This window comes from Eumetopias jubatus, unplaced genomic scaffold, assembly GCF_037043125.1.
Source record: "Eumetopias jubatus isolate StellerSeaLion01/CBP00866 unplaced genomic scaffold, mEumJub1_p1.0 scaffold_8, whole genome shotgun sequence".
In the NCBI taxonomy this organism is placed as follows: domain Eukaryota; kingdom Metazoa; phylum Chordata; class Mammalia; order Carnivora; family Otariidae; genus Eumetopias; species Eumetopias jubatus.
This window is the reverse complement of record NW_028274814.1, coordinates 79,076,979-79,102,003: the sequence shown is the minus strand read 5'-3', so window position 1 is coordinate 79,102,003 and position 25,025 is coordinate 79,076,979. Positions and strand designations below refer to the sequence as shown.

At 40.6% G+C, this 25,025-nt stretch overlaps 1 protein-coding gene across 4 annotated transcripts; it reads left to right on the top strand.

Annotated features, from left to right (window-relative positions):
- The first annotated feature begins 214 nt into the window (after nt 1–214).
- RACGAP1 (Rac GTPase activating protein 1) lies at nt 215–25,025 on the top strand. Of its 4 annotated transcripts, none has more exons than XM_028125723.2 (17): nt 215–310; nt 7,011–7,095; nt 12,298–12,500; nt 13,471–13,607; nt 14,561–14,630; nt 16,720–16,773; nt 17,439–17,519; nt 18,118–18,244; nt 18,787–18,917; nt 19,570–19,734; nt 20,957–21,052; nt 21,322–21,520; nt 22,741–22,846; nt 23,023–23,155; nt 23,282–23,417; nt 24,334–24,442; nt 24,769–25,025. In XM_028125723.2, exons 2-17 carry the CDS (start codon nt 7,011–7,013, stop codon nt 24,842–24,844), a joined length of 1,908 nt encoding a protein of 635 aa, XP_027981524.1. In that variant the 5' UTR covers nt 215–310; the 3' UTR covers nt 24,845–25,025. The 4 variants fall into 4 exon arrangements, with proteins under 4 accessions (XP_027981524.1, XP_027981525.1, XP_027981522.1 ...); XM_028125724.2 differs by having other exon boundaries at nt 7,007–7,095; nt 18,118–18,235; XM_028125721.2 differs by having other exon boundaries at nt 7,007–7,095.

Sequence of the window (25,025 nt, the reverse complement as noted above, 5' to 3'; positions counted from 1 at the left end):
ACAACGCCCCCGCCCATCTGCTGACCTTAGTCAAAATGGCTGCCTTTGGCGTCGTTTTCATCAGCAAGCGCATGCCCGGCCCTGGCTCCGCCCCTCCCGCCCCTTGGCTCTCTTGCGTGCGTCGTAGCGTAGAGGGGCAGCGCGGGAGGAATAAATTTCTCTGTGATTGGTTGGTGCAGGATTTCAAACCCGAGCTGGAGGCGCGGTGGCGCTCTGCCGTTGGGTGAGGCGCGGAGGGAAGTAAGTGGAAGGCGGCCCAAGTGGGGCCAGGCGGACGCGGCCAGGTGGGCGCTAGAAGCTGCAGGAACAGGTGCGTCTGACTCTGGGTGTGTGGTAGGAGGGAGGGTGTCCGAGGTGGTGAGCCGTGGCCACCGCGTGTTCAGGGAGAAGACCGGCACCTACAGCCCCTCCTCTGGGGCTCTCCACGGGCCGGGGGAGGCTGCGGCCCGAATGGGTGGTGGCTGGAAGTGGGGGGCTTCTTTCTCCTAGCTGTATTTTGCGGAAAGCTGGGGGCGTCTTTCTGAGGTGGTGGCTTGAACAGGGCAGGAACCGCCCCCAAGAAGTGACTAAATACAGAGTTTGAGAGTGGGTGGGGTAATACCCCCATTCTCGTCAGAGGAGCAAGGAGTTTTGGAAAGGAGAAGCCCTGGTGTTTGAGAGGCGGGGGCGGCTTGAAGTGGAGCCTCTCTCCCTTGTGGGGCTGTGTGTATCCAGGTAGGCTGGCTGAGGCAATGACATCTTGCCTGTCCCATCCTAATTCTTAGCTTTAGGAAAAACGAGGCCTTACTTTTACAATTTCACGTACGTTTCTCTTCCCTGGATTTGGTTCGTAGGCGGAGGGAGTGTTTAGCAACGTAGGGTGGGTGAGAAGATAAGGCTTTTTTTTTTTTTTTTTTAAAGAAATGTCATTATCATTCTTTTGAATGTGTGGGGTGAGATTTTCGAGTTATTGAAAGTGCTTAGAGAAGGCGCCTTTCCTATAGCTTAATCATTCAACAGGTATTTAATCAGTGCGTAATATAAGTACAATACAGTCTTATTTAGCCTTAAAGGAGCTTGCACTTTATTTGGGCTGATAGAACTGAAGATAACTGTGGTGAATCTAGTAGGCCTTTACCCTATTGAGTATACTGTACATTAGTATAGCCCTTTTAGAAAATATTTTGGCAATATTTATCAAGAGCTATAAGAGGTTTTTACCCTACGATATAGTAATCCCAGCCTTGGAAATCTATTCTAAGGAATACAGCCACCTAAAGAAAAAAAACCTGTTCACAGTGATGTTCAATTCATTCATTCAGTGAATGTCTGTTAATCATTTGCCAAATGTCAGGCCCTATTCTGGGTACAGGGGCTCAGCAGTGAACAAAACAGACAAAAATCTGTGCATTCTTGGAACTTAAACTGTTGGGGAGGCAGACAATAAACAAATAATTTAATATGTAAGTATGTTAGATGAAGATAAGTGCTTTGGAGGAAGATAAAGCAGAGAAGTGTAGGGGGTAAGGGCTGCAATTGGAAATTGGGTAGTTAGGAAAGACATCAATGAGAAAACGACATTTGAATAAATCCCTGAAGGAGGTGAGGGAGTGACCCTGCAGGAGATTCCAGGTAGATGTAACTGAAAAACTGAAAATTATATTAATATCCAAAGAAGAGAATCGTTAAATAACCGCTAATCAACTTTTTGTAACTTAATGGAAACATGATGGAGAAAAGCCAAACACCAAGTTATATCAATGTATGATTGCAATATTATGAGATATGAGTATATAATGGGCAAAGAGTAGTTAAGGAGAGGCATGTAATTGTTTAGGGTGATGAGGTTTCGGTTTCACTATTAAAAACATTAATTTTTTTGAACTTAGAACTAAGTCACAGTATGAAGCAGTGTTTTATGTCTGCCAAATGGATGTTATCAATAATAGAGGTAATAATTTTGGACTGAAACTGTTAGGGAATGTTTTAGTGAATTGGTAAGACACTAGACCTTCAAGAATGGAACACTGCAGAATGGGAAGAATCCACAGAATAGGAAGGAAAAAAAGAGACCTTAGTATACTAAACTGGTAATAATTTTCTGAGAAATAATAATTCAACTTGTCTTTTTATTTTAGTCTTCATTCACGTTGGACTGAGAACATTCTGTTTACTCTTTCTGCAATTCATTTGTTCATAAGAACATTTGGTTTCAAGATATTCCTTCTGTCTGCCAGTTGTAGAGAGGCTTCTTATACAGTAAAGCAGAAGCTGGACATTTGGGAAAAAGAATTGCTCTGAAATGCTTTCATATGAAAGAATCTTATAGTATTGAGACTTTCTGAATTCTTGGGAATCTCCAGATTTAGTAATGTTTTTGAGAATGTTTTTCATTAAAACTCTTTCCTGAAAAACTCAGACAACCTTCCATTGCTTTGTCTTACAATATTTAACACCCTTGATGCATCTAAAATGTGATGTATAGGTCTCTTAATCATGTTGTTTCTAGGAGGAAGAAGAGGATAGAGACTTTTCCCAGGATACTCTGCAGTTAAGATCTGTAATAATCTGTTATTCTGAAGGACGATGTCTGTCTCTTGGCTGGGTGATTGAAATTAAACTGGGGACTCAAAGCAATCACATCAAGCTGAGACTCTTTCCTGGTGATGTGAAATTGCTCCCTCAGGGATACTCACAGATTGGGAGTCTGTAACATAGTGACTTCTCCACCTCTGGGGCTTCTCATCAATAACAGCTGAGATTCTCTAGCACCTTTTTGTTTAAAGTGCTTCGCAAACTGATTTCCTTGCTACACACAGGGATCATTTCAGCTTTCCCAAAAGGCAGCTGCCTCTATAGTGAAAAGTGACAGCTGTTTTACAGCTACAAAGCAATGTACTACAATATGACTTTGTTTTTGTTTCCTTTCACATTAGTGTATCTCCTAGCTACGGAGCTAAATAATAAAGGGGGAGAAATAAAGGAGTGTTCATGTGGGTGAAAATGTGACCCAACAGGAAAATTAACATCATTTTTAATTGACATTGAATAGGATGAGTAAATTTTAGCTTTTTGAGTTACAATTTGGCTGAGATATCAGAGTTAGTACTGATGCAGAAAGATATTTTTGTCATCTATAAATAATTCCTGAATGTCACTTCTATAGAACATTAATAAAAATACATGGTCCCCTGGCATATAAAGAGAAGAGGATTATATTTTGCTAGTGCTGTTTTTGGATTACCCTAAGTAAACCTGTGTTAGAGAAAAAAGCTATTTTCAGATGCTACAAGCCTCATGTAAGACAGCTTGCTAAAGAGCCTAGACCTGGTCAAATTTTGCTGTCTTCTCTGTTCTTCTTGGTCTGGGTTCCAGCTATGATTTGGTAATCACTGTGGTAGGATGTAAATAACAACTATCAGACCAAAACAAAAAACAAAAAAATGTCATACCCACTATAATACCCTATAGTAAGGTTCAATTTATACATTATAAAACGTACGTGAATTGATGCTATTCTGTGAGGTCAATAGGCCAAATGTTATTGTTCCCACTTCTAAATGAGTCTCAGAATTTTACTTACCCCAGGTTATGCTAGCAAATAGAAGAACTAAAACTTTATCCCAGGGCTTCTGTCCAAGCCACCCCTTTTTTAAACTGTTGTTTCAGTTTTCATCTATATTCCACATTGATGTTCAGGAAGAATGGAAATTCTTTGTGACCGTAGACTCATGCGTGTGTGTATGTGTTCTCTGATTTTCTTTCTTTCTTTCTTTCTTTCTTTCTTTCTTTCTTTCCTTTCTTTCCTTTCTTTCCTTTCTTTCCTTTCTTTCCTTTCTTTCCTTTCTTTCCTTTCTTTCCTTTCTTTCCTTTCTTTCCTTTCTTTCTTTCTTTCCTTTCTTTCCTTTCTTTAGTAAACTACGCCCAACATGGGGCTCCCACTCATGACCCTGAGATCAAGAGTAGCATGCTCTACTGACTGAGCCAGCCAGGCACCCCATCAATTATTTATTTTTAAATATTGAGTGTGTGTGTATGTGTGTGTGTAATACAGTAGTGCCAAAGATAAGGTCTCTCACATGTGCAGTCTACCTGGGATATAGGGTAGAAATGTGGTAAAGTTAAATTAGAGTGCAAGGTGTATGTGTCTGAATGCCAACTGAGCAAAGCAGTGGGGAAAAGGTCAGTTGAAGTGAATGAGGACAGCCTAATTCTCCTGTCGGGTCACATTTTCACCCACATGAACACTCCTTTAGTGGTTGGGTAGAGAACATGAGAGAAGGGTCCGTGGGTATGGTGATCATACTTGTCAGAAAGGGAGTAACTTAAGGTGGTTCTGAGGTTTGGAACTGAGTGAATGATAAGGATATAAAAATTGAGAGGTGGTGGAGTAGGTCAGTGGGTAGAGTAGTTGCTGATATAGAACAAAGTCTCAGAATCAAGCTTCACCTCCAGGGCCTCCCAAGCAAAGTAAGAGCTATAGGACTGCAGTTAGGAGAGAGCCGGGAGAAGGATGGGTGATCATCTGGAGAGCTGTAATGACTAACATGGGATAGTTTGATAAGTTCTTTGAGAGATTGGAAGATTGAATTTTAGGGAATATCTGGTGTTGAGAGGGAAGAATAGAAAAAAATCCATAAACCCTTCCTAAAACTCTAAATCTGTAGACTCTGATGGTCTGACAGTTGAAAGTTACCTCTGTTGTTTTATAGCAGAGCACTGGGAGTTCAGTTAAACAGCTGCCTCCTGGGTACCAGGCATGTTTGGACAATAATGTAGATGGAAGTAGTTGTATGAGATAACCGTTACTACGAAGAAGAGTAGTCACCAGGTAGGTTCTCTGTGTCTTTAGTCTTTTTAGGAATCTGGTTGTGTTTTCAAGAGCGTACCTCCCCACGGCCTTCACTCTAGGGAGTGATATACACAAAGAACATAGGCGAGAAGAATAGTGGGCTAGAGGAACTTGAGAAAATGTGAGGATTTCTTTTAAAGGGGACAAAGGATCAGGTTGTTGTATTGTCATTTAAAACAAACCTTCTGATTTTTTTTTTTTTTAACCAGTTTTTAATACTCTAGTTGCACTGTGAAATCTTCCTTTTCTGCATTCTTGGGCAGTTAGAAGTTTTCCTATGTGCGGAGTTCACTGTCTTAGTCTCAGAATGTATAGATGACTGCTGAGATAATGGAAATCAGTGCCCTACATTAAACTTGATTGGTCTCTTCCCATTTTTACTGGAGCCAAAGGAAATCATCATTTGAATAAACTACCGAATGCCCTGCTCCTGCCCTGTAGCACTGGGTATATGTACCTGTTTTGTCATACTGTTAAACCCATGGGCATCTCCACGGCTTCCAGATCTCTTCCTGCCAGTTTTCATGCTATTCTTTTAGTTTTGTTCTTAGTTTAGAGAAAGATCTTTGTAATAAATTTGTTAGTCTGGTTGCTTAGCAGCTTGCTGTGATTATGTAGCTTGGAACAGATACATTGCCATTTGAAAATCTTGGTTTCCGGCTCTGATTCAGGTGTATGTTGCCTCCAAGCTTGGAATTGGAAGCTTTTTGGCTATTAGACCAATCATCATTTGAGTACAAATGAATAACTCTGTAGCATTTAGTAGAAAATATCTTTATGTTTATATATCCCTTTGTCCTTTGTGGGGTTTTTTGTTTTTTTTTTGTTTTTTACCCTCATAGCTTATGGCACAATCTTACAGACATTGTAAAATCACTAAACCTTCATAAAAGAGTTATTTTTTTCTTTCTTTCTTTCTTTCTTTCTTTTTTTTTTTTAAGATTTTATTTATTAGAGAGAGAGAGCACACAAACAGGCAGAGCTGCAGGCAGAGGGAGAGGGAGAAGCAGACTCCCTGCTGAGCAGGGAGCCTGATGCCAGGCTCCATCCCAGGACGGACCCTGGGATCATGACCTGAGCCACCCAGGTGCCCCCATAAAAGAGTTCTTAAAATTTTATTTAGATGCATGAAATAAGGACCTAGACCAGAATGTTGAAGGGTGATTTGGAGAAAAATAAGAATCCTTTAATGGTATTTCTAAGGACGTTCAAATTTCAAATGAAATTTTTTATTTCATTTCCTTGATAATTTTTGTAACGTCCAGTTGATGTCTTTTTTTCTTGACTGTTAAATGAAGATATTATTTCCTCTAAGTGTTTCCAGTTAAAGTCTATTCAGAACAGAACTGTCTGTAAGGACACCGTTTTTAATGTAGTATCAGCAGGTCTTTGGGGGGAAATAGGAAGCCTGAAATTCACTTCACAGGACACAGTAGCAAATGATTTTTTTCCTTTGCCCTTCTAACTGTGAAGGTGGTGTATTGTCTCCTTGACGCCAGAATGTGGTACAACATAATCCTTTGCCTATACTTAGTATAAATTTATTAGACATAGTCCCTGCACACAGTCCAACGGAGAGCCCTGCATTACAGAAATAATTCTTGTGCTGCTGAGCTGGCAATTTCCTCACTTAATCACTCGTGTGACGTCATCTGAGCCGTTGGTAGGAAATGTGCTGACCATGTCCTGCGTTTTAAAAGGCAGTTGCAATAGCGGTACTAGCTAAAAATGAAATTAAAAATAAACCTTTTAAGTTAACGTTGAAGGTCTTCAGAGTCCAGAAGGATTAAAGTGGCAAAAGCATATTAATCAATAGACTAAGAGCCACATTTTATAGTTGGTCACCTAGTAATCAACTGACATGCTTGTCCTTAATTGCTTTCCTCAAGCTCCAGAGTGATTGCAGAGTGGAGGAAAAGAAGTAGGCAGGAAGGGGATGTTATATTTGGAGGTCTGAAGTGCTTTTCTGATTTTCAAATGAATGTTAAACATTCCAACTTTGTTTTTATAATAAAAATCATACAAAACAATGATTGTTGGCTTGAGATCCTTATAGTGGTAGCTACAAATGGAAGAGTCCAGATGTTAATCACTGATGGCTATATTGGATTGCTACTGAATTGTTTGTCTGGGGGAGAAGGCAGGACCCCTAATGTATATTTGATTTCTTGGCAGAAAGATGGATATGACTATGCTGAATTTGCGGAATCTGTTTGAGCAGCTTGCACGCCGGGTGGAGATTCTCAGTGAAGGAAATGAACTCCGTAAGTCATCCTGAGCTGGCCTGTGTGAAGAGAAAAAACAGATTTCAGATTTGGGTTTTCTGCAAAGCTGAAGTGTGTTCCAATCTTAAAATTGTTTTTCAGTTGGGCTTCCTAAAAGGAAAATGATGGTCACTTATCCATGGTCAGAGCTTAATGGACACTCATTCTAACTGGTTGCTTTTTTCCTATAGTTGTTCTTAAGTGGGTGTACCCAGATTTTTTTCATTATCAGGAGTCTCTTTCCATTGAATACTTGGCATTAGTTGCCAATTTCACCAAGAACTGGGTAAAATCTGAAGTTCCAAGGATGTTGCTTCTTTCTTTAGAGTAGTTGTTGTCTCTATTTTTTATACTGGGCTTTCCCTCTGTGCTATAAAACATTTTCAATTGAAGAGGAGAAAAATGTCATAATTTCTTTTTGAAGAAGGGACTGTTCATCTGCTTTCACCTATTTCATGTATTTGATTCTTAGGAAGAAAGGATTGAAATTGGGTAGAGAGTTGGGGAGAAAAAAGGAGGTGGTGATAGAATGGTGGTCTGGGAAGTAGATCAGTGCAGAAGGAGGGGGGCTGATGGCCCTGACTTAAGTGATCTAAGGAATTATTTTTTATCAGCTTTTCTTTGGGTTGCCATTGTCTTCCATTTCAGATTTTCATTAATACCTAATTTAGTAAGCTTTGCTCTTAAGTCAGCCTCATTGGTATAAAAGTAATACAAGAACTGTGTCTCTAACCTTTATTTATTTATTTTTAGATCTTCACAGTACTTAGTATGGTGTCCTGCTTATGCCATTCAGCTTTTTCTTTAATTTGATGTTTTTAGTAGCTCTTATCCACCTACCTTTTAAAACAATATTCTCTTTTCTCTCTCTGAATAGCTGTTGCATGACCCTATCATCTGATACCAGCTCAGTAACCATGATGGCATACTAATTAGGCTTCTCTTTGAGGTCACATCATCTCAGAAGATGGATTACTTTGGAGCCCAGTGGGGAAGAGTATTGAATAAGAGATCTTAAAATTCAGGCTCATTCAGCAAATATTTAGCAAGAACCTAAAACAGCTTCTAGCACATGTTGAGTTGAGGGAAAGGGATGACTGACTAAATGGCTTCATGGACGAAAGTGGGGTGGAGCCGTAGCTGTAGGGTAGGATCCCAACAGACACAGATGAAAGAGGGCATTTAAGGTGGAGGCAAGCGGGTGTGGGGCTTGAGGGGAGTAGGAGTAAGGGGGGTGGTGGCATAATCAGAGCAGAGCTTCTGGAAGATGACCCTGGCAGAGGGGGAGGCCGGGAGACCGATGAGGATGTGGTTGCCATAGCTCAGGGAAGAGGCAGAAGGAGCCCTAACTAGAATGGTGTTTGTGAAGAGGGAAATAAGGGGAAATGGGTAGAAGAGACTGTGATAATAAGATCATTATGAGGAGGCAGCTGATAGGATATGGGGGCAGAGGAAGTAATTTGCGGTTTGGAGTCCCAGTAACTCGGGCTGGCTTTTAACTCATTTCTGTGTCTGTGTCTCCACCTGTAAAAAATAGGAATTCAAATGTCTTTATCTTTGTGGGAGTGCTGTGAGCATTTGTGGATAAAAATGAGATACTAGTTAGTTGTGAAAATACTTTGAAAGTAATTATGCCAAAAAAGTTAGATATTTATTTTTACAGGTATCCTTGTTTTATAAAAACATTTCTATCTTCCCATTGATTCCTGTTCTAAAATAGAGGTATGTTTTGCCTCCCTCTCCAAATCCCAAACTTGGAATGTTGGCTTTTGAGGAAATAGGGTGGCTTCATGTTTTCTAGACTCTAGAATCTCCTTTCTACAACCACTTCAGTCTCTGTCCTCTTCTTTGACCCTAGGAATTCCTCCCATGGTTAAGTATCCTGACTCTTTATTCTTGTCTTTCGTCAGTCACTTCATTTTTCTCTCTCCTTCTTGTATAGGTTTGTTCATGTTGTTGTTTTTAGCTAAGTCCAAGATTCCCGAAAGAGCAGAGTGAAGGTTAATATTCAAATAAAATGACTGTAATAACCTACTTATCTTTGATTTCCCTGGTCTAAAAAGAAAAAAAAAATAAAAACAGACAAACAATGATTTCCCCGGTCTTCATTGTTTTTATCTTCTATTCTTATTTTATCATGAACTGCCTGAATTTTTTTTCATGTCGTTGGTGTGTAAACTGGGAATAAATATAACTTAATATTTATCAGGTACCTGTTGTGTACCAACACAATGCTAGGTTTGTGTTACGCTGTGTACAGTAGGTGATTCTACAGTGTATGTGACTTGGTGCCTATCGTCAAGGAGATTATGGTACTTAAGTTTCAGAGATAGGTTTCTTATGAAACAGAAGATAATACAAGTGTCAAAATGTATGCTTTTGGGAAGTATAGAAAAATGTAATGTGGAACAAACGGATTAGGAAAGGATTCATAGAACAGATGGGACTAGAATGGATACATAAAGAAGAGTGTAGGTAGAGCATTCTGTTTGGAGTACGCAGCTTGATCACAAGGGAGAAGGCAGAAATAAGCATGGGTCTGTTCTGGGAGCAGGGACAAGAAAGGGTATTGTGTAGTGGTGGGAGGTAAGTTTGAATAGACTGGTGAGGTGGGCTTGGATGCCTGGAGTTTAAATTTGATCTGAACAGCAATTCTTCATTTATTTGTTCAATGAATATTTAAGTGCCTACTGTGTGCTACAAGGCCCTGGAGATAAAAGAGACACAGCGCCCTTGCCCTTAAGAAGCTTAGAGAGTGGTGGGGAAAACAAAGGAAGAGCCTGTGCAAAGTCCCCGGGAGGAGTGAGCTGAGAAAACAAGATCTCTGGGACGGTTTTAATCTATTTGCTGAACTATGTATCGAATCCTTTTTGTTGTTGTTGCTCTTTTGTTTTGTTTTTAATGAATCAGAGATTAACCTCAATTTATTTTAAGGAAATTTCCCTTAATTCCTTTTTGATAGATGCATTTCGTAGTTTAATATATACATAACTTTTTAAAGGAAATTAATACATCTTTTGAATGTGTACTTCATGACAGGGCCTAGTGCCAAGTTGGAATTGTGACTCACAAACTGACCCCAAAAATGCCATGTTTATTGATCTCCAATATCAGAATTTTTCCTGATCTGTGATCTAACGTGCCATTTTGACCCATCCTGGCAAATTTAGTTCATAACAGAAATGTACCTAGGTAATATCTTAGGTATGCAAATGTTCTGGTTTTGGTCTAACACAAACCAAGTTGAACTAGTAATTGAATCATTCATACTATTAAAATAGGAACTCTTTCCTGGAAATGAACTGATACTTTATTTGGTTTGAGTTCCATCATCCAATTCACTTAGACTTATAATATATGCCAGTTAACAATGAGTAGGGATTAAAACCCAAATTTAATAAGGTTTATCAAGGAGGAGTGTCCTTGGGGTGCCTGGGTGGCTCAGGTCATGATCTCAGGGTCCTGGGATGGGATGGTCCAGGGCTCTCCCTGTCCCTCTGCCCCTACCCCCGCTCATTCTCTCTCTCTCTCAAATAAATAAAATCTTTTTTTTAAAAAAGGAGTGTCCTAAAGAACAAACAAATGAGCAAAATTAGGTCCAATGGAAATCTTTTCATTCTCAAAATTGTTTTTCAATTCAGTAGGTATTTGAGTGCGTATGCAGCACTATATTTAGAAACATTTAATGGACCACAGTGTGGAGCTAGAAAGTTTTCAGACATATAGTTGAAAAGTATATTTCTTGTTCTCTATTTTTTTGAAATTGAAGTACTATTACATACATCAGAAAAGTACACAAATCATAAGTGTAGTACTTGATGAATTGCCAGAGTGAACATGGCTAAGAACCAGCTCTTTAAAAAAATTTTTTGTGAATCTACATTGTTGAAATAGTTAAATTGGCAAAAGGAAAATTTAGTTGTGTTCTAAACTTAACAAAACCAACATACTGTTTAAAGCTATTTGAATTGTAGCTATATATATATGTATGTATATGTGTATATATGTGTATATATATTTATGTGTATATATATTGCATTGTCTAAGATAACTAGGTCATAATATCCTGTTCTGCTAAAACCTGTTGTTTGTTACAAACTGAAGTGTCCTTTGTGTAAGACGCTTTCTCTAGATTGAATTGGCAGTCTAATTTGTAAGTTTGAAATTTAGTCCAGTTATTTTATTAGTCCAATTATTAAGACTGAAACAATATTCATTGTTTCTATGCTCTTAGGTTAAATGCAAACAGGAAAAGTGCCCTTAACTACCCAAGAATCTGCTAGCTTTGTGTGCCTGTGGCCTAGTTTCGGCTGTAAACTGGGTTAATTTGGCCAGCAGCAGATGTACACCTTGGGAACTTCCTCCATGAAGGTGGTGGGGAGTGATGCCTAGAGATAGATCAAGGGTAACGAGAAAATAGGAAGGCACTGTAGAACAGTCTTTGCCAATAGCAGGTGGCAAGCGTGAACGCCACCAGGGTTATCATGCTTTGAGGCACTGTGCTCTCTCTGCAGACATGTGGAAAGAGTCCACATTCCGCCATCAGTGACTCACCCAAAGTTAGTATGATCTGTTCTTCCTGTGTCTTTCCCACTGAAATGTTTATACACCCTTCAGGGCAGTGTTAAACAGCACAAGCAAATTGGCTCTTTAGTTTCAAATCAATATTTGTATAATTATATAGTTGAATGGAATTGCAGGCCTAGACATCTATAATATTAATCTACATCTACTGGAGCATATTAACAGCAGTTACATTTGAATTTGCTGTTTAACGTCTCTCTGATGCAGCAATGCATGACTCTAAAGGAGGCTGTTTTTGTTTTATAGCTGTAACTGTCCTGGTGTGCGACAGCTGCCCTAAAGGTATCCCCCTTTGATTGCCTCCTGTTCAGGAGCTTTCAGTGTTGGTATTACATCTGGAGCCAGGTGACTAATGAGTTACTTATTCCATAGCAGATGCCACTGGCTAAGCCAAAGTAAGTGGCCTATCGAAACAGGAATTGCTCTCCACAAAGCTGTCATGCAGGGTGATGAACATATATCCAGGATCTGCTCCTGGTTATTTTCAGCTGGCTTTGTCTAGAGTTTAGCTGGTCCCTTAATTATATATTTGGAGAAAAACTGAGTAGAGGACTCTGTCATTAGAGCATTAGTACTGTGTTTGGTGCTCGAATTATTGAAGTTTCCCCCTTTCCTTAGAATTCATCCAGTTGGCAAAGGACTTTGAGGATTTCCGTAAAAAGTGGCAGAGAATAGACCACGAGCTGGGGAAGTACAAAGATCTTTTGATGAAAGCAGAGACTGAGCGTAGTGCTCTGGATGTTAAACTGAAGCATGCACGCAATCAGGTGGATGTCGAGATCAAACGGAGACAGCGAGCTGAGGCTGACTGCGAAAAGCTGGTGTGTATTGTTCTCTACGCCAGAACTGTGGCAGTGGGGGGAGGGGACGGCATCATCTGGTCATGTTTCCACCTGCCAGTTATACTCAGTTTCTTCTTCCACATTAAAGAACTAAAAGCAACCAGTCCATTGACAAGTTGGCCTTGATTGGAGCTGAAATTGCAGCGTAGGAATCCTGCTCTTCATAGGCTGAAATTTAAATTTTTTTTCTCTTTTAGACTTGAAACTATGACTTACTAGATTTCAGATGAGAATTTAAAGAATTAAAATTAGGCAGGGAATTCCTAGCGTGCTTGGTCTGTCACAAGATGTTGGCTATCTCTCATGCCGCCCAGAGTAGCTACTCTAAGGTTTTCCATCATTACTGCTCCTAATTCAGGGTAAAGGGCTAGATGTATTCAGCCAGTTGAGCAATGTGACTAACGTGGAACACTATCATTTTAATGTACCAGGATGGGTCATGGTACAAAATAAAGCCTTTACGAGGAGGCACTAATCCATCTTGGTACAGTGTTAAATGCCTCAGTAAGCTCAAGTTGACTGGTTCCAGTGTGTCACAGCTTTGTATCCATTTTAATACATTTTGCTCCACCATTTAGAAAGGTGGGTGGCTGCTTTGATGCATAGAGGAAGCCAATAATTGTCCTGATAAAATGACACTAAATTGTTTTTGCCAGCAAAATGTATTTTGGGACCCTCATTTTGCAATACTGTCTTGGATTTCCAGCTTGACCCAAAAGTCTTGTAGCAGAAAGCCCACTATTCTGGATGGAGTTCATTTTACCAGTCAGAAATCAGAGACACAATCTGGGCTTGATGTGAATTAATATGCTATCGGTGTAGCAGCCTTCCTGAAGGCTCATTTGCATAATGCTGTATTTTAATGTCTTCTGGTCTGCCCGTCCCATAAATTTGAGGTGAAGTTTCTCCCCTGGTTAGTTAGGATGTTTTACTCTGCTTTGGTCTGCAGGAAAGACAGATTCAGCTGATTCGAGAGATGCTCATGTGTGACACATCTGGCAGCATTCAACTAAGTGAGGAGCAAAAATCAGCTCTGGCTTTTCTCAACAGAGGCCAGCTGTCCAGCGGCAATGCTGGGAATAAAAGGTGGGGAAACCGCATCTGTTGTTATCTGATCACGAGCAACACAGCTGTCAGAAGTTCTTGCTATCTGAACTCTTAAATAGGCTGCTTCTGGAATGTGTGCTGAATAAAGCAGAAAAAGACTTTGGAGGAAGGGTGGGTGGGAAATAAAGGCACAGGGGCCTCCCAATTTCTTTTATCTTCTTTTGTTTTTGATCTTTCCTTAGGATGTTGTTTCACCATGGGTAAAATTTTGATGTTGGTGCTAAACTGCACATACTAATCCCACTCATTGCTAAGAAACGTAAAGGTGAAAGTGGCAGTTCAGCAGTACTTTCAGTGTTTACTCTCCAGAGAGCTCTTGTAGCTCTTCTGGTTTAGAAGGCCTTCTGTGAGCCAAGACCAGACAATAATTTTGGTTCCACTGCATCACTATTTAAAATAGTCTCAACCAGGCTTAGAATTTAACACCCCCAATACAATACGTAGGGAAAGGTCAGCACTCTTCGAGCTATTTATTTTGTTGCCTGGTTGTTTTATGGGGAATCTTTATAACTGAGAAGATATATGGGCTTAATTTCTTCAAAAGCTAATGCTGGGTAATACTCTTTCTTGTAGAAAGCACCTACAATTGGGATCAGATTAAACTTCACTCTTCTGCCTGTGAATTTTAGTAGCCTGTTCAGCAGGGAGTAGCACCCATGCTCCTGACTGTAACTTTCAACTGCTGTTGTGAGGTCTTTGCCGAAAAAGCAGCTGTGCTGCGTGTGTCCTCACGCGTGCACAGCCACTCTCTCCCATGGAAACCATAGCAAGCAGCCACCACAACTAGGCTTTGAACTTGTAGTTGTCTCCATAGGAAGGCACTGCTATGAAATTGCTGGTGTTACCTGACCACTGTGACTCGTTCTGAGTGTTCATGCATTTCACTTTCCAGAGTCTTCTGTATCTAATACTGTGTTGTTTCTCTCATCTAGATTGTCAACTATTGACGAATCTGGTTCCATTTTATCAGATATCAGCTTTGACAAGACTGACGAATCGCTGGTAAATAAACGTTTGATCTCTGAGAATTGTCTGTTTTTCTTACCCCTGCTCCCTCAGGAATCTCTTGTCCTCTCTTCTGGAATTCCTTTATTAGTGTTTTATTAGTTGATGTGATACAGATACTGAGCTAGCATTTTATTTTATTGATTAATTTATTTAAAGATTTTACTTATTTATGAGAGAGAGAAAGCAACGCATGGTGTAGGGGAGGGGCAGAGGGAGAGGGAGAAAGTGTCTTTAAGCAGACTCTGCACTGAGAGTGGAACTGGATGCAGCGGGGCTCAATCTCAGACCCTGAGATCATGACCTGAGCCGAAACCAAGAGTCAGACACTTAACCAACTGCACCACTCAGGCGCCCCTGAGCTAGCATTTTAAAATAAAAATCCACACAGGCTATAAGAGACTGGCTTATATATTTAGTTTCTGGAAGTGAGAATATAGAATTCAGGATTTGGTATGAGGTTAAATTTATTTAATGGATCTGTGAGCTACATGTACTAATTGACTGTATCTTGGCTTAGTAAAAAGCCCCAGCTAGCAATAAAAAAAAAAAAAATAAGATTCTACCCAGGCAGTGTTTATTTGCTGCTCTTGGAGAGAATAGACTTGTGCCTTATTCAGAATTAGTTTGGTTCTTGAAGAAAACTTAGTCATACTTCACAATTAGAAGGAAACCAGTGCGGGGCGCCTGGGTGGCTCAGTCGTTAAGCGTCTGCCTTCGGCTCAGGTCATGATCCCGGGGTCCTGGGATCGAGTCCCACATCGGGTTCCCTGCTCAGCGGGAAGCCTGCTTCTCCCTCTCCTGCTCCCCCTGCTTGTGTTTCTGCTCTCGCTGTCTCTCTCTCTCTCTCTGTCAAATAAATAAATAAAATCTTTAAAAAAAAAAAAGGAAACCAGTGCTCTGGAGCTTCAGCCAGAAGACTGACAAAGTTTCCAGGCACTCTATAATGCTTTGTTCAACAGTGATTAACTGGTCTAAACTCTTTGTTACCCTGCTTTTGTGGGGCAGCACCCTTTTCTTAACTTATGGTGGTGTTTCTGCATAAAAGGTCATCTCTTGATATTTTAGTCTTTGATGTTCAGAGACTGGTGGTTTATTGGTTTGTGTATCTTGCCTGTTTTACTGGCCGAAAGCTAGCAAACAAAGCAATAAATCAGGAGGTTATTTGTGGATGGTTTTCTGATAGTGAAAGAAGTGAAGACTACTTGTTATGTGGGCTAGGAGCGTTCTGTCCCAAATCAGTGTTTGGGGAAATCATTGCCATTTTATAGATATACATAGTAAGGAATGATATGAATAGGTCTGGGATATATAGTAAAACTAGAACATATTAGTAGCTGATTTTGGAGCTAGACCTACTTATGGTGTATCTGTTGTAACCCAAACTGAATCAAATAATCAGTAGGTAAATTAAATTACGTAACCAGGAATTGGAGAGATTAGATTTCATTTAGCTAAGCTACCAGTTGCTATGTACTACTGTTTCTGGGTTTTGTGTTTTCAGGAATTATTAGGAGTAAGGAAATCACATGAATGTAAATGGTTAAACTAAGTGAAGTGAAACTAGACCATGGTAAAAATATAATTCTTCAGTGGTGAATGTCTTTGTTGGGGCCCAAGGAAGAGGGATGTTTGGGAAATGTAAAACCTGAACTAGAACTTTTTAAGTGGCTACATTGTACAGAACGTCTGATTAGATAGCAATCCCTTAAGAGTAAGAAGGACATCTAACCCGATCAGTATAGTGCCTGAGATTCTGTGAGTTCTACAACTAATTACAGAAATAGTCAGAAATAAAGGACCAGGCACTGGAGATAATCACGACAGAAGTTGATTCTTTACCCTTTTCTTGCCTCTGTGGTATTGACTCCTGACTCTATTATAATAGCTTCAATTTTAGAAAGAAAGCAAGTTAACTTACCATAGCTCTAGCTACAGCACTTGAGACCCTCCCTTCCCTTTGCCCAAATTGTAAGTTAGGCAGTCTGACTCAAAAAGCCTTTAAAGTTCTCTCTAAATTTATTTGCACAGGGTTTAGGGGAGGCCTAATCACAGAAAGAAATTAATGCAGTGTAATTGTCAACAGGATTGGGATTCTTCTTTGGTAAAGACTTTCAAACTGAAGAAGAGAGAAAAGAGGGTACGTATGGTTTTGTTTAGTTTTTGTTGTTTTTACAAAATTACAATAAAGGAGTTTACTCTAGAAATTTTTCCATGATACAGCATTCCTGACATGTTGCTCTAACCATAGTTAAACACCTATTACAAATGAATTCATGCTGGGGGGTGGTATGGACGATTCTCAGGGTAGTAACTCAGGATAGAATCTTAACTGTTTCACTGTTCTGGCTGCCTCAGCTCATTCATGGAGTGGAAAAGGATATACTTGAGTTTGTTTTGAGTTGTCAGAGGAATTTTACACAGGACTTTTGTACTCTAATAGAATTTTCAGATGAAATGTGTGTATAATGGGATATGCAGAGCTCTCTGTGTGTGCTTGTTTAGGGCACTTAATATGTTTCCAAAGACTTCATGTCCTTAGATAGGATTACAGCTCGACTTTTTCTGGTGCTGTCATCTAAATTTTTCCAAAGCTTGCTTTTTTCTTTTAGGGCACTGAGGGCATTTTTGTGTTGGTACAACTTAAGCTTCATGTGGAAATAGAATGAGAGAGAAGATATTGTTATTTACCATAGCCCTGGTACCTAGGACTTTCACCCAAGTTGTCTAATGGAATAATTTTATTTTCCGTGCTTCAGATCTTCTGTTTCACACTGAACTTCTTGGTCTTTGTCTCCTTTCCAGCGCTCTAGTAGCCGACAGTTCACTGATGGTCCCCCCGGACCTGTAAAGAAGACTCGTTCCATTGGCTCCACAGTAGACCAGGTAAGAATAGTCAGGCCAAGAGAATTGTGGTTGTGAATACATCAGAGGTTAGTGGCCCCAACCATTAAGAATCCTGAGTCAAGGGGTGCCTGGGTGGTTCAGTCGGTTAAGCATTTGACTTTGGCTCAGGTCATGATCTCGGGGTTCTGGGATCAAGCCCCACGTTGGGTTCCTTGCTCAGTGGGGAGTCTCCTTGTCCCTCTCCCTCCCCTTCTGCCCCTCCCCGTTTGTGCTCTCTCTGTCTCTCAAATAATTAAATAAATAGAACCCTGAGTCAACACTGCAACGTTATTTTGAGAGAGAGATTTGGCAAGTTTTTCTATGTAACAATAGGATCCTTATCATCCATATGAATGGAATCACTCTGATTGAGTAAACAACTGTCAGCTTTGTATTTGATTCTTAGTTGCTTGTATGTATGCCTCTGTGACCTATATTTCTGTTCGAAAGTATGAGGTTTCAACTGAGTGTTTTTGAGCTGGGGTTGTAATTCCTGACCAAGATTCGGGAATTTTTCAACCACTCCAAAATTATCCTATGGTGGAGGGGAAATTAGATTCACATGTTTGTCCTTCCCTCATTTCTACTTTTGTTTCAGGGAAATGAATCCATAGTTGCAAAAACTACAGTGACTGTTCCCAATGATGGTGGGCCCATCGAAGCTGTGTCCACAATTGAGACTGTGCCATATTGGACAAGAAGCCGAAGGAAAACAGGTCCACTGGGTTTGTAGCTAAATCGCCTGTGTAAAACAACTGGTGAAATTTCGGGAGACTTGACTTTTTAGAACCCTTTGAGGTAGGGATTGGATATTGTGGGTAGTTTCTTGCTACTGCTTACTGAAGGCCAGAGCACTGTGTTATACCTTTGGATTGCTAGCCTGGCCTGTGCCACTCACACATAATATGTTCTTTCTTTTTCTTTCTTTTTTTTTTTTAATATTTATTTATTTATTGGCGAGAGAGGGAGGGGCAGAGGGAGAGGATCTTCAAGCAGACTCCCCGATGAGCATGGGCCCACACGGGCCTTGATCCCAGGACCCATGAGATCATGACCTGAGCCGAAACCAAGAGTCGGATGCTCAACCGACTAAGCCACCCAGGTGCCCCATAACTCATTATTCTTGAAATGAGTTTTTCTGCATAGCCATTGTTGTCGCTTCTGATTATGGTTACAAATTACTGGTTGTCTACTAGTTATATTAAAATCGGGGTTAAAATTCACAAGGAACAAAATATTAAGAAGCTTAAAGTTGCTTGTTTTCTAGGTACTTTGCAACCTTGGAATAGCGACTCCACCTTGAGCAATAGGCAGCTGGAGCCAAGAACTGAGACAGACAGTTCCAGCACTCCACAGAGTAATGGAGGGATGCGCCTGCATGACTTTGTCTCTAAGACGGTAGATGTGATTGCTCTTTCTTCTTTTGGGCACACTTAATTTTTTTATTGTGAAAGTAATATATACCAGGAACAGATTTAAATAACTTAGTGTTAGAAAGTTAAATGTCAGATTTCCTTTCAGTTCTACTCTTCAGGGCTGACTGCTGGTTACAGAGGGTCTATATCTTCCCATTCTGTGAGTAATAGTACATGAAAGCAGCTTTTCAGAAGCAGTTGTTTATGCTTTTTAGTGATACGTATTTACATAGTATGCTTGAATATAGCACACTTTACCTTTGTCCCATTGGATTTCCTCATAAAAAGCCCAAGCAACCTGAGGCTCAGAAGAGTTAACTGCCTTGTTTGAGCCACAGGACAGCAAGTGGCAGAGTTAACATGGAGATTTTGTCAACAGGTTCTTTCCACTACTGCACACTGCCCCCTTCCAGCTGGATGACCTTATGCAAATTACACAGCGTTGCTGGCTTCTGTTTCCTTAGCTTGAAGAACAAAACCTGTGTTGTAGGACTATTGTGAGAATTACACAAGTATTTGTAAAGGGATTAGGAAGTTGTTTGGTACATCCTAAGTGCTTAATAAATGCTGGTTGTTGATGATGATAATTTTCTAAATCAGACCCCTCTGTTATTTCTGTCCTCTTTTGTCCTCAGGTTATTAAACCTGAATCTTGTGTTCCATGTGGAAAGCGGATAAAATTTGGCAAGCTGTCTCTGAAGTGTCGTGACTGTCGTGTGGTCTCTCATCCAGAATGTCGGGACCGCTGTCCCCTTCCCTGCATTCCTACCCTAATAGGAACGCCTGTCAAGATTGGAGAGGTAGGACCTATGGGGGCCGTCCTTGTGTTACTGCTTCTTTAGCTTTTTGAAAACTTAATGTCAGTTTTTATCCTAAAATTAGTGATGCCAAGCATAGTTTTTCCCACGAATGATGAAGAGAAATGATAAAATGTTAACTTGCAGCCGAGTCCTGCTTGGCTTTGTCTGTTTAGTAGCTTTTCTATAGCAGACTTCTCTTCCCTTCCCTCCTTCCACCCTCTCCGCTCTTCTCTACTCATCCTCCCTCCCTCCCTCCTTTTCCTTCTTTCCTTCCTCCTTCCTCCCTCCCCCTCCCCCTTCCTTTCCTCCTCTTCTCTTCCTTCCGCTCCACATCCTATTCTTGTTTTTTAAAATTCCAAACATATACAGAAGTAGATTAGGATAACTAACCCCTGGTTCCTATCACTCAACTTCTGTGATTACTAATTCATGTCCAGTCTTAATTTATCAGTACCCCCATGTCTTCCTCTTGGCCCTGTCCAGTGAATTAGTTTGAAACAAATCCCAGCCATCATATAATTTCATCTGTGAATGTTCTTCCTCTTATGTTAGAGGTATTCCATACTAAGCTATTAAGATTAGATTGCTTATTTTTAAAAACTGATTCAATCTATTAAGAAATTATTTATTGTACAAATAACATTAACAAGATTCAGAACAAAATGATTATGCTGCTACCCAGCCCCTAGCAAATCAAATGTTACTTTTCTTTAATCTTAACAGTTCTTATTCGTGCATGTAATTGGTTACAAATTTTTTCTACTCTGATAGAGAACCATGGAGTTCTCCTCTACAGATAGGTTTGTGTCCCGATCGACTGTGAGTTGTGTTAAATAATTTTTCTAAGGATAATTAAAGGGTAAAAAAGGTTTTCTTTTTTAGAATAATAAATTAGTTCATATTAAAGGCCATACCTGTAATCTCATTATTGCTTGCTTTCTGAGGCCCTTGAGGAGAGGAGAAGCAGGAGCAGAGTTGTAGCTAGTGGTTTTATTACTTGTTCATGTAAGAGTGTGGTGTATGTGACCATAGATCAGTCCTGTTGGAGTTGTAGGAAAAAAAAAGCTGAGAGTCTCTGTTCTAATATATGGTTTGGGAATAGGAGTTTAAAAGTAAACCTCATGTCCCAGCCTGAGTATTAGTTTGGAGATGGTTCTTCCTACTAGTCTTGATTTGCTGGTCTAAGTGGTATAAATAATAATTTAAAACTCTCCCTTTTCAGGGAATGCTGGCAGATTATGTGTCCCAGACTTCTCCAATGATCCCCTCCATTGTTGTCCATTGCGTAAATGAGATTGAGCAGAGAGGGCTGACTGAGGTAAGAGTCGACCTTCAGGGGTGCCTGGGTGGCTCAGTTAAGCCACCAACTCTTGATATCAGCTCAGGTCACGATCTAAGGGTTGTGAGACTGGGCCTGTGTCAGGCTCTGAGCTGGGCGTGGAGTCTGCTTAAGATTCTCTCTCCCTCTCCCTCTTTCCCACTCCTGCCCACCCCGCCCCCCACTCTCTCTTAAAAAAAAAAAAAAAGTCCACCTTATTTGTGTTAATAATTAGGAGTTCTTAACTGAAAGTGTCACCTTGATAATAGACAGGCCTATATCGGATCTCTGGCTGTGACCGGACAGTAAAAGAGCTGAAAGAGAAATTCCTCAGAGTGAAAACTGTGCCCCTCCTCAGCAAAGTGGATGATATCCACGCTATCTGTAGCCTCCTGAAGGACTTCCTCCGAAACCTCAAAGAACCCCTTCTGACTTTTCGGCTCAACAAGACTTTCATGGAGGCGGCAGGTAAGAGGAGATCTTAATACTAGAATGTGAGTCCCACAGGGGCAGGAAATCTGGACTCTTCCTTGTACCGCCCAGTATAGTGCCTGCAACATTGTGGATGCACACATGGTTTGATGGAAGAAGAGCTATATCAGTGTTCTTGGTGCCCGTCCTCTTCTTGTCTAAACTATACAGGGTACTGACGGGGGGGCCATGTGAAGGCCTGTGGATCTTGTCAGCAAAGGTCTTGTAAAATTTATCTTAAAATTGAAATTTGCCACTCCTACCGCAACCACTCTTGACATCTCTCATCCTGGAGTGACAAAAGAACCTACTGATTTTCCTCTTTCTATTCTCGGCCCTCTGTATGATCCTCAAACAGTATCTAGAGGGGTCCTTCCAAAGTTTAAATTAGATGATGTCTCTTCTGTCCTTAGTATTCTCCAGTGACTTCCCATTGCTCTCAGAATAAAATCCACAGTCCTTCACATGGCCCCAAAGACTCCACCTGTAGGATTCGGCTCCTGGTTATGTCTCTAGAATCATTTATCTCAACACCCTTCCCTTCTTTCTTCTCCCGATCCGCTGGGATGCTTGCAGTTCTTAGCACATGACCAAGCTTACCCCCCTCTTGAGGCCATTGCATTCGTTATTGTCTCAGCCTGGAATGTATTTGCATGATTTGCTCCTTTATTTCTTTCAGGTTTCTTTTTGGGTATCTTGTCCTCAGAAACACCTTTCCTGACCACCTTGTCCAAAATAACTGCGCCCATTACTTTCTAGCTTCTACTATATAGCACAACTGATAGATACCTGCTTTTTGACTCACTCCTCCAATAGAATGTGAGTTCCATGAGGCAAGGTCTTTGTTTAATTCTGCTTTACCTGAGTACCTACAGTAGTACCTGGTCCGTAGTAGGCCCCTGACTGTGGTTTATAAACGAACACCTTGGTAATTGTAGTCGCTGCAGTTGTGTGCCTGCCTTCCCAGCACGTGGGTTGCTAGCTGCTTTCCCTAACTGCGGGAGCCGTTTTTTTTTTTTTTAAAGGTTCTGATTTCTAATATTGAGCTATTGGCCAGTGTCCTGCTTGTTAATGAAACTGGAGTTTGATGCAGTCATGAACCTAATCAGAAGTTTCAGAAACTTACTGTATAGATGAGACTTTGTGGTCGATCACTTGGAAGCACGCTGTCAAGGGAAAGAAGTCTAGGCCTCTTGGTGTTTCCTTTGCATTTGTAGAAATCACAGACGAGGACAACAGCATAGCTGCCATGTACCAGGCCGTTGGTGAACTGCCCCAGGCCAACAGGGACACATTAGCTTTCCTCATGATTCACTTGCAGAGGTGAGTACGGCAGAAACTTGCTTCTGGGAGCTTGGGAATTTGCCACGGGGAACATAATGTGGGTTGGGTGTTAGGGAGGGAATGTGAAGGGTGAATTGTTTACTGGTAGATCTTATGTTTTGGTCTGTGTTTAAGCGGAAGAGCAAATCTTCTAATTGAGTGTTCTCTTGCTTTAGAGTGGCTCAGAGCCCAAACACTAAAATGGATGTGGCCAATCTGGCTAAAGTCTTTGGGCCTACCATAGTTGCCCATGCTGTGCCCAATCCAGATCCAGTGGTAATGTTACAGGACACCAAGCGTCAGCCCAAGGTAGGCAAGTGCACTGTATATATAAAATACATATATATAAACCTGTTTGACCTGATAACATGAGAGAGTGGTGAGAGGTAGGTCCTAAGCTTTGAAAGTGTGCTAACCTGTTTGGTGGCTGTTTAGGTGGTAGAGCGCCTGCTTTCACTGCCCCTGGAGTACTGGAGTCAGTTCATGATGGTGGAACAAGAGAACATTGACCCCATGCATGTCATTGAAAACTCAAATGCCTTTTCAACGCCACAGACACCAGATATTAAAGGTAAGGCCCGACCTGACTCCCTCTCTGGTTTTGGGCATTTACCCTCTCCCTGCCTTTGCTAGAGCTGTTTAGAATTCATATTCTTCAATAAAATTAAGTTTGTTATGAGGATTCTAACATTAAAAGAAAATTTGTACAGTTCTATCATCCTAACTTCTTTTTTCACTTTTATGAAATGTGGTTCTCCTTCTTTTCCTTATACATATGGATATTTTAGAAATACAATAACAATTCAGATATAATTTGATCTTATTTCGCTTAGCATATTGTGAGAATGTTTTCTGTTACTATATAATTTTATTTTTATGGTTGTAAATAGTAATTTACTTAACACATTCCATTAGGAATTGATGTTATTTTTGAATTTTCCATAGTTACTAATAATGCTGACATCAGCATTATATGTATATACCTCTGTTTCCCCTAAAATTAAATTCCCAGGAGTGGGAATTGCTGAATTAAAGGGCTTGAACATTTTTATGTTTCACCAACTTGATTTCTTAAAGACTTTTGCCAATTTGTATTGCCACCAAAAATGTTTGAGTTTGGTTTCTTCCAACATTACTGGCATTGGAGACTTGACCTCTCATTTTTGCAAGATCCTTTTTAAGAAAGAACGTTGTTCTTTATAGGTAAGAATCAAGTGGTCAAACATTAGATTTGTGAATGTTGGAGTTTGAGAATGGCCTAAATCAGGAAGTGAATGTCAGCTCTTCATTGAGCAGTTGCCTACATAGTTCAGAAGATAGACTGGTGTGTTACAGACGATGACAAAAATGATCTCTGGGACTTTGCTTGGGTCTCTAACCTTAGCTCTTAAAGTGCTTCATAGAGTATTCAGCTGAAAACTGGTCACCCACAAGGGTGCTTTTCTTTTTGCCCTTCCTTTAAAAATGTGTCTTAACTTTGACTGAAGTGAGTTTACTGGGGCCCGTGACCACTCCTGAGCATCAGCTTCTCAAGACTCCTTCATCTAGTTCCCTGTCGCAGAGAGTGCGCTCCACCCTCACCAAGAACACGCCCAGGTATGTGGAACCAGCTGGCTTGGGAACTAAAAAAGGACTCTTTCCTTAGACCTCTTTTCCCAGCATACCAAAGCTCGTATTGAAGGGAAAATGGAATGAGGCCTTCAGCTAGCGGCTAGCCTTTAAAAGCTAATCTGGAGCCATAAGGACCCCTTTTTGAAAAGGGTCTAAAGGTTTCGTTTCCCCTCTCTCATCTCAGGCGACAAAGAATAGTTTGCCGAGTAGTTGAGGAGGGTTTCCTATTTTTAGCTGATAATATCAAGTAATGTTAGAGTTGTTGATTTGCCTTCTTTTCATAGAATACTGTTTTGGTTCATTCTCCGTAGATTTGGGAGCAAAAGCAAGTCTGCCACCAACCTAGGACGGCAAGGCAACTTTTTTGCTTCTCCGATGCTAAAGTGAAGTCACATCTCCTGTTACTTGCCCGCATTCCCTGACTGCAAGGAAGGGCGCACCTGTACTCTCTGCTTTGCAGCCTCCTGTACTCGTTACTACTTTTAGCATTCTCCAGGCTTTTCATCAAGTTTAATTGTGCATGGGGGTTTTATTAAAACTATATATATCTCCCTCTCTTTCTCCTCAA

Bases quoted from the DNA above. Each gene is read 5' to 3' on its own strand.
- RACGAP1 (XM_028125723.2), top strand. From the start codon at position 7,011: ATGGATATGACTATGCTGAATTTGCGGAATCTGTTTGAGCAGCTTGCA. The intron at 19,735-20,956 runs GTAGGACCTATG...CTCCCTTTTCAG, and splicing joins CGCCTGTCAAGATTGGAGAG to GGAATGCTGGCAGATTATGT. The intron at 21,521-22,740 runs GTAAGAGGAGAT...TTGCATTTGTAG, and splicing joins GACTTTCATGGAGGCGGCAG to AAATCACAGACGAGGACAAC.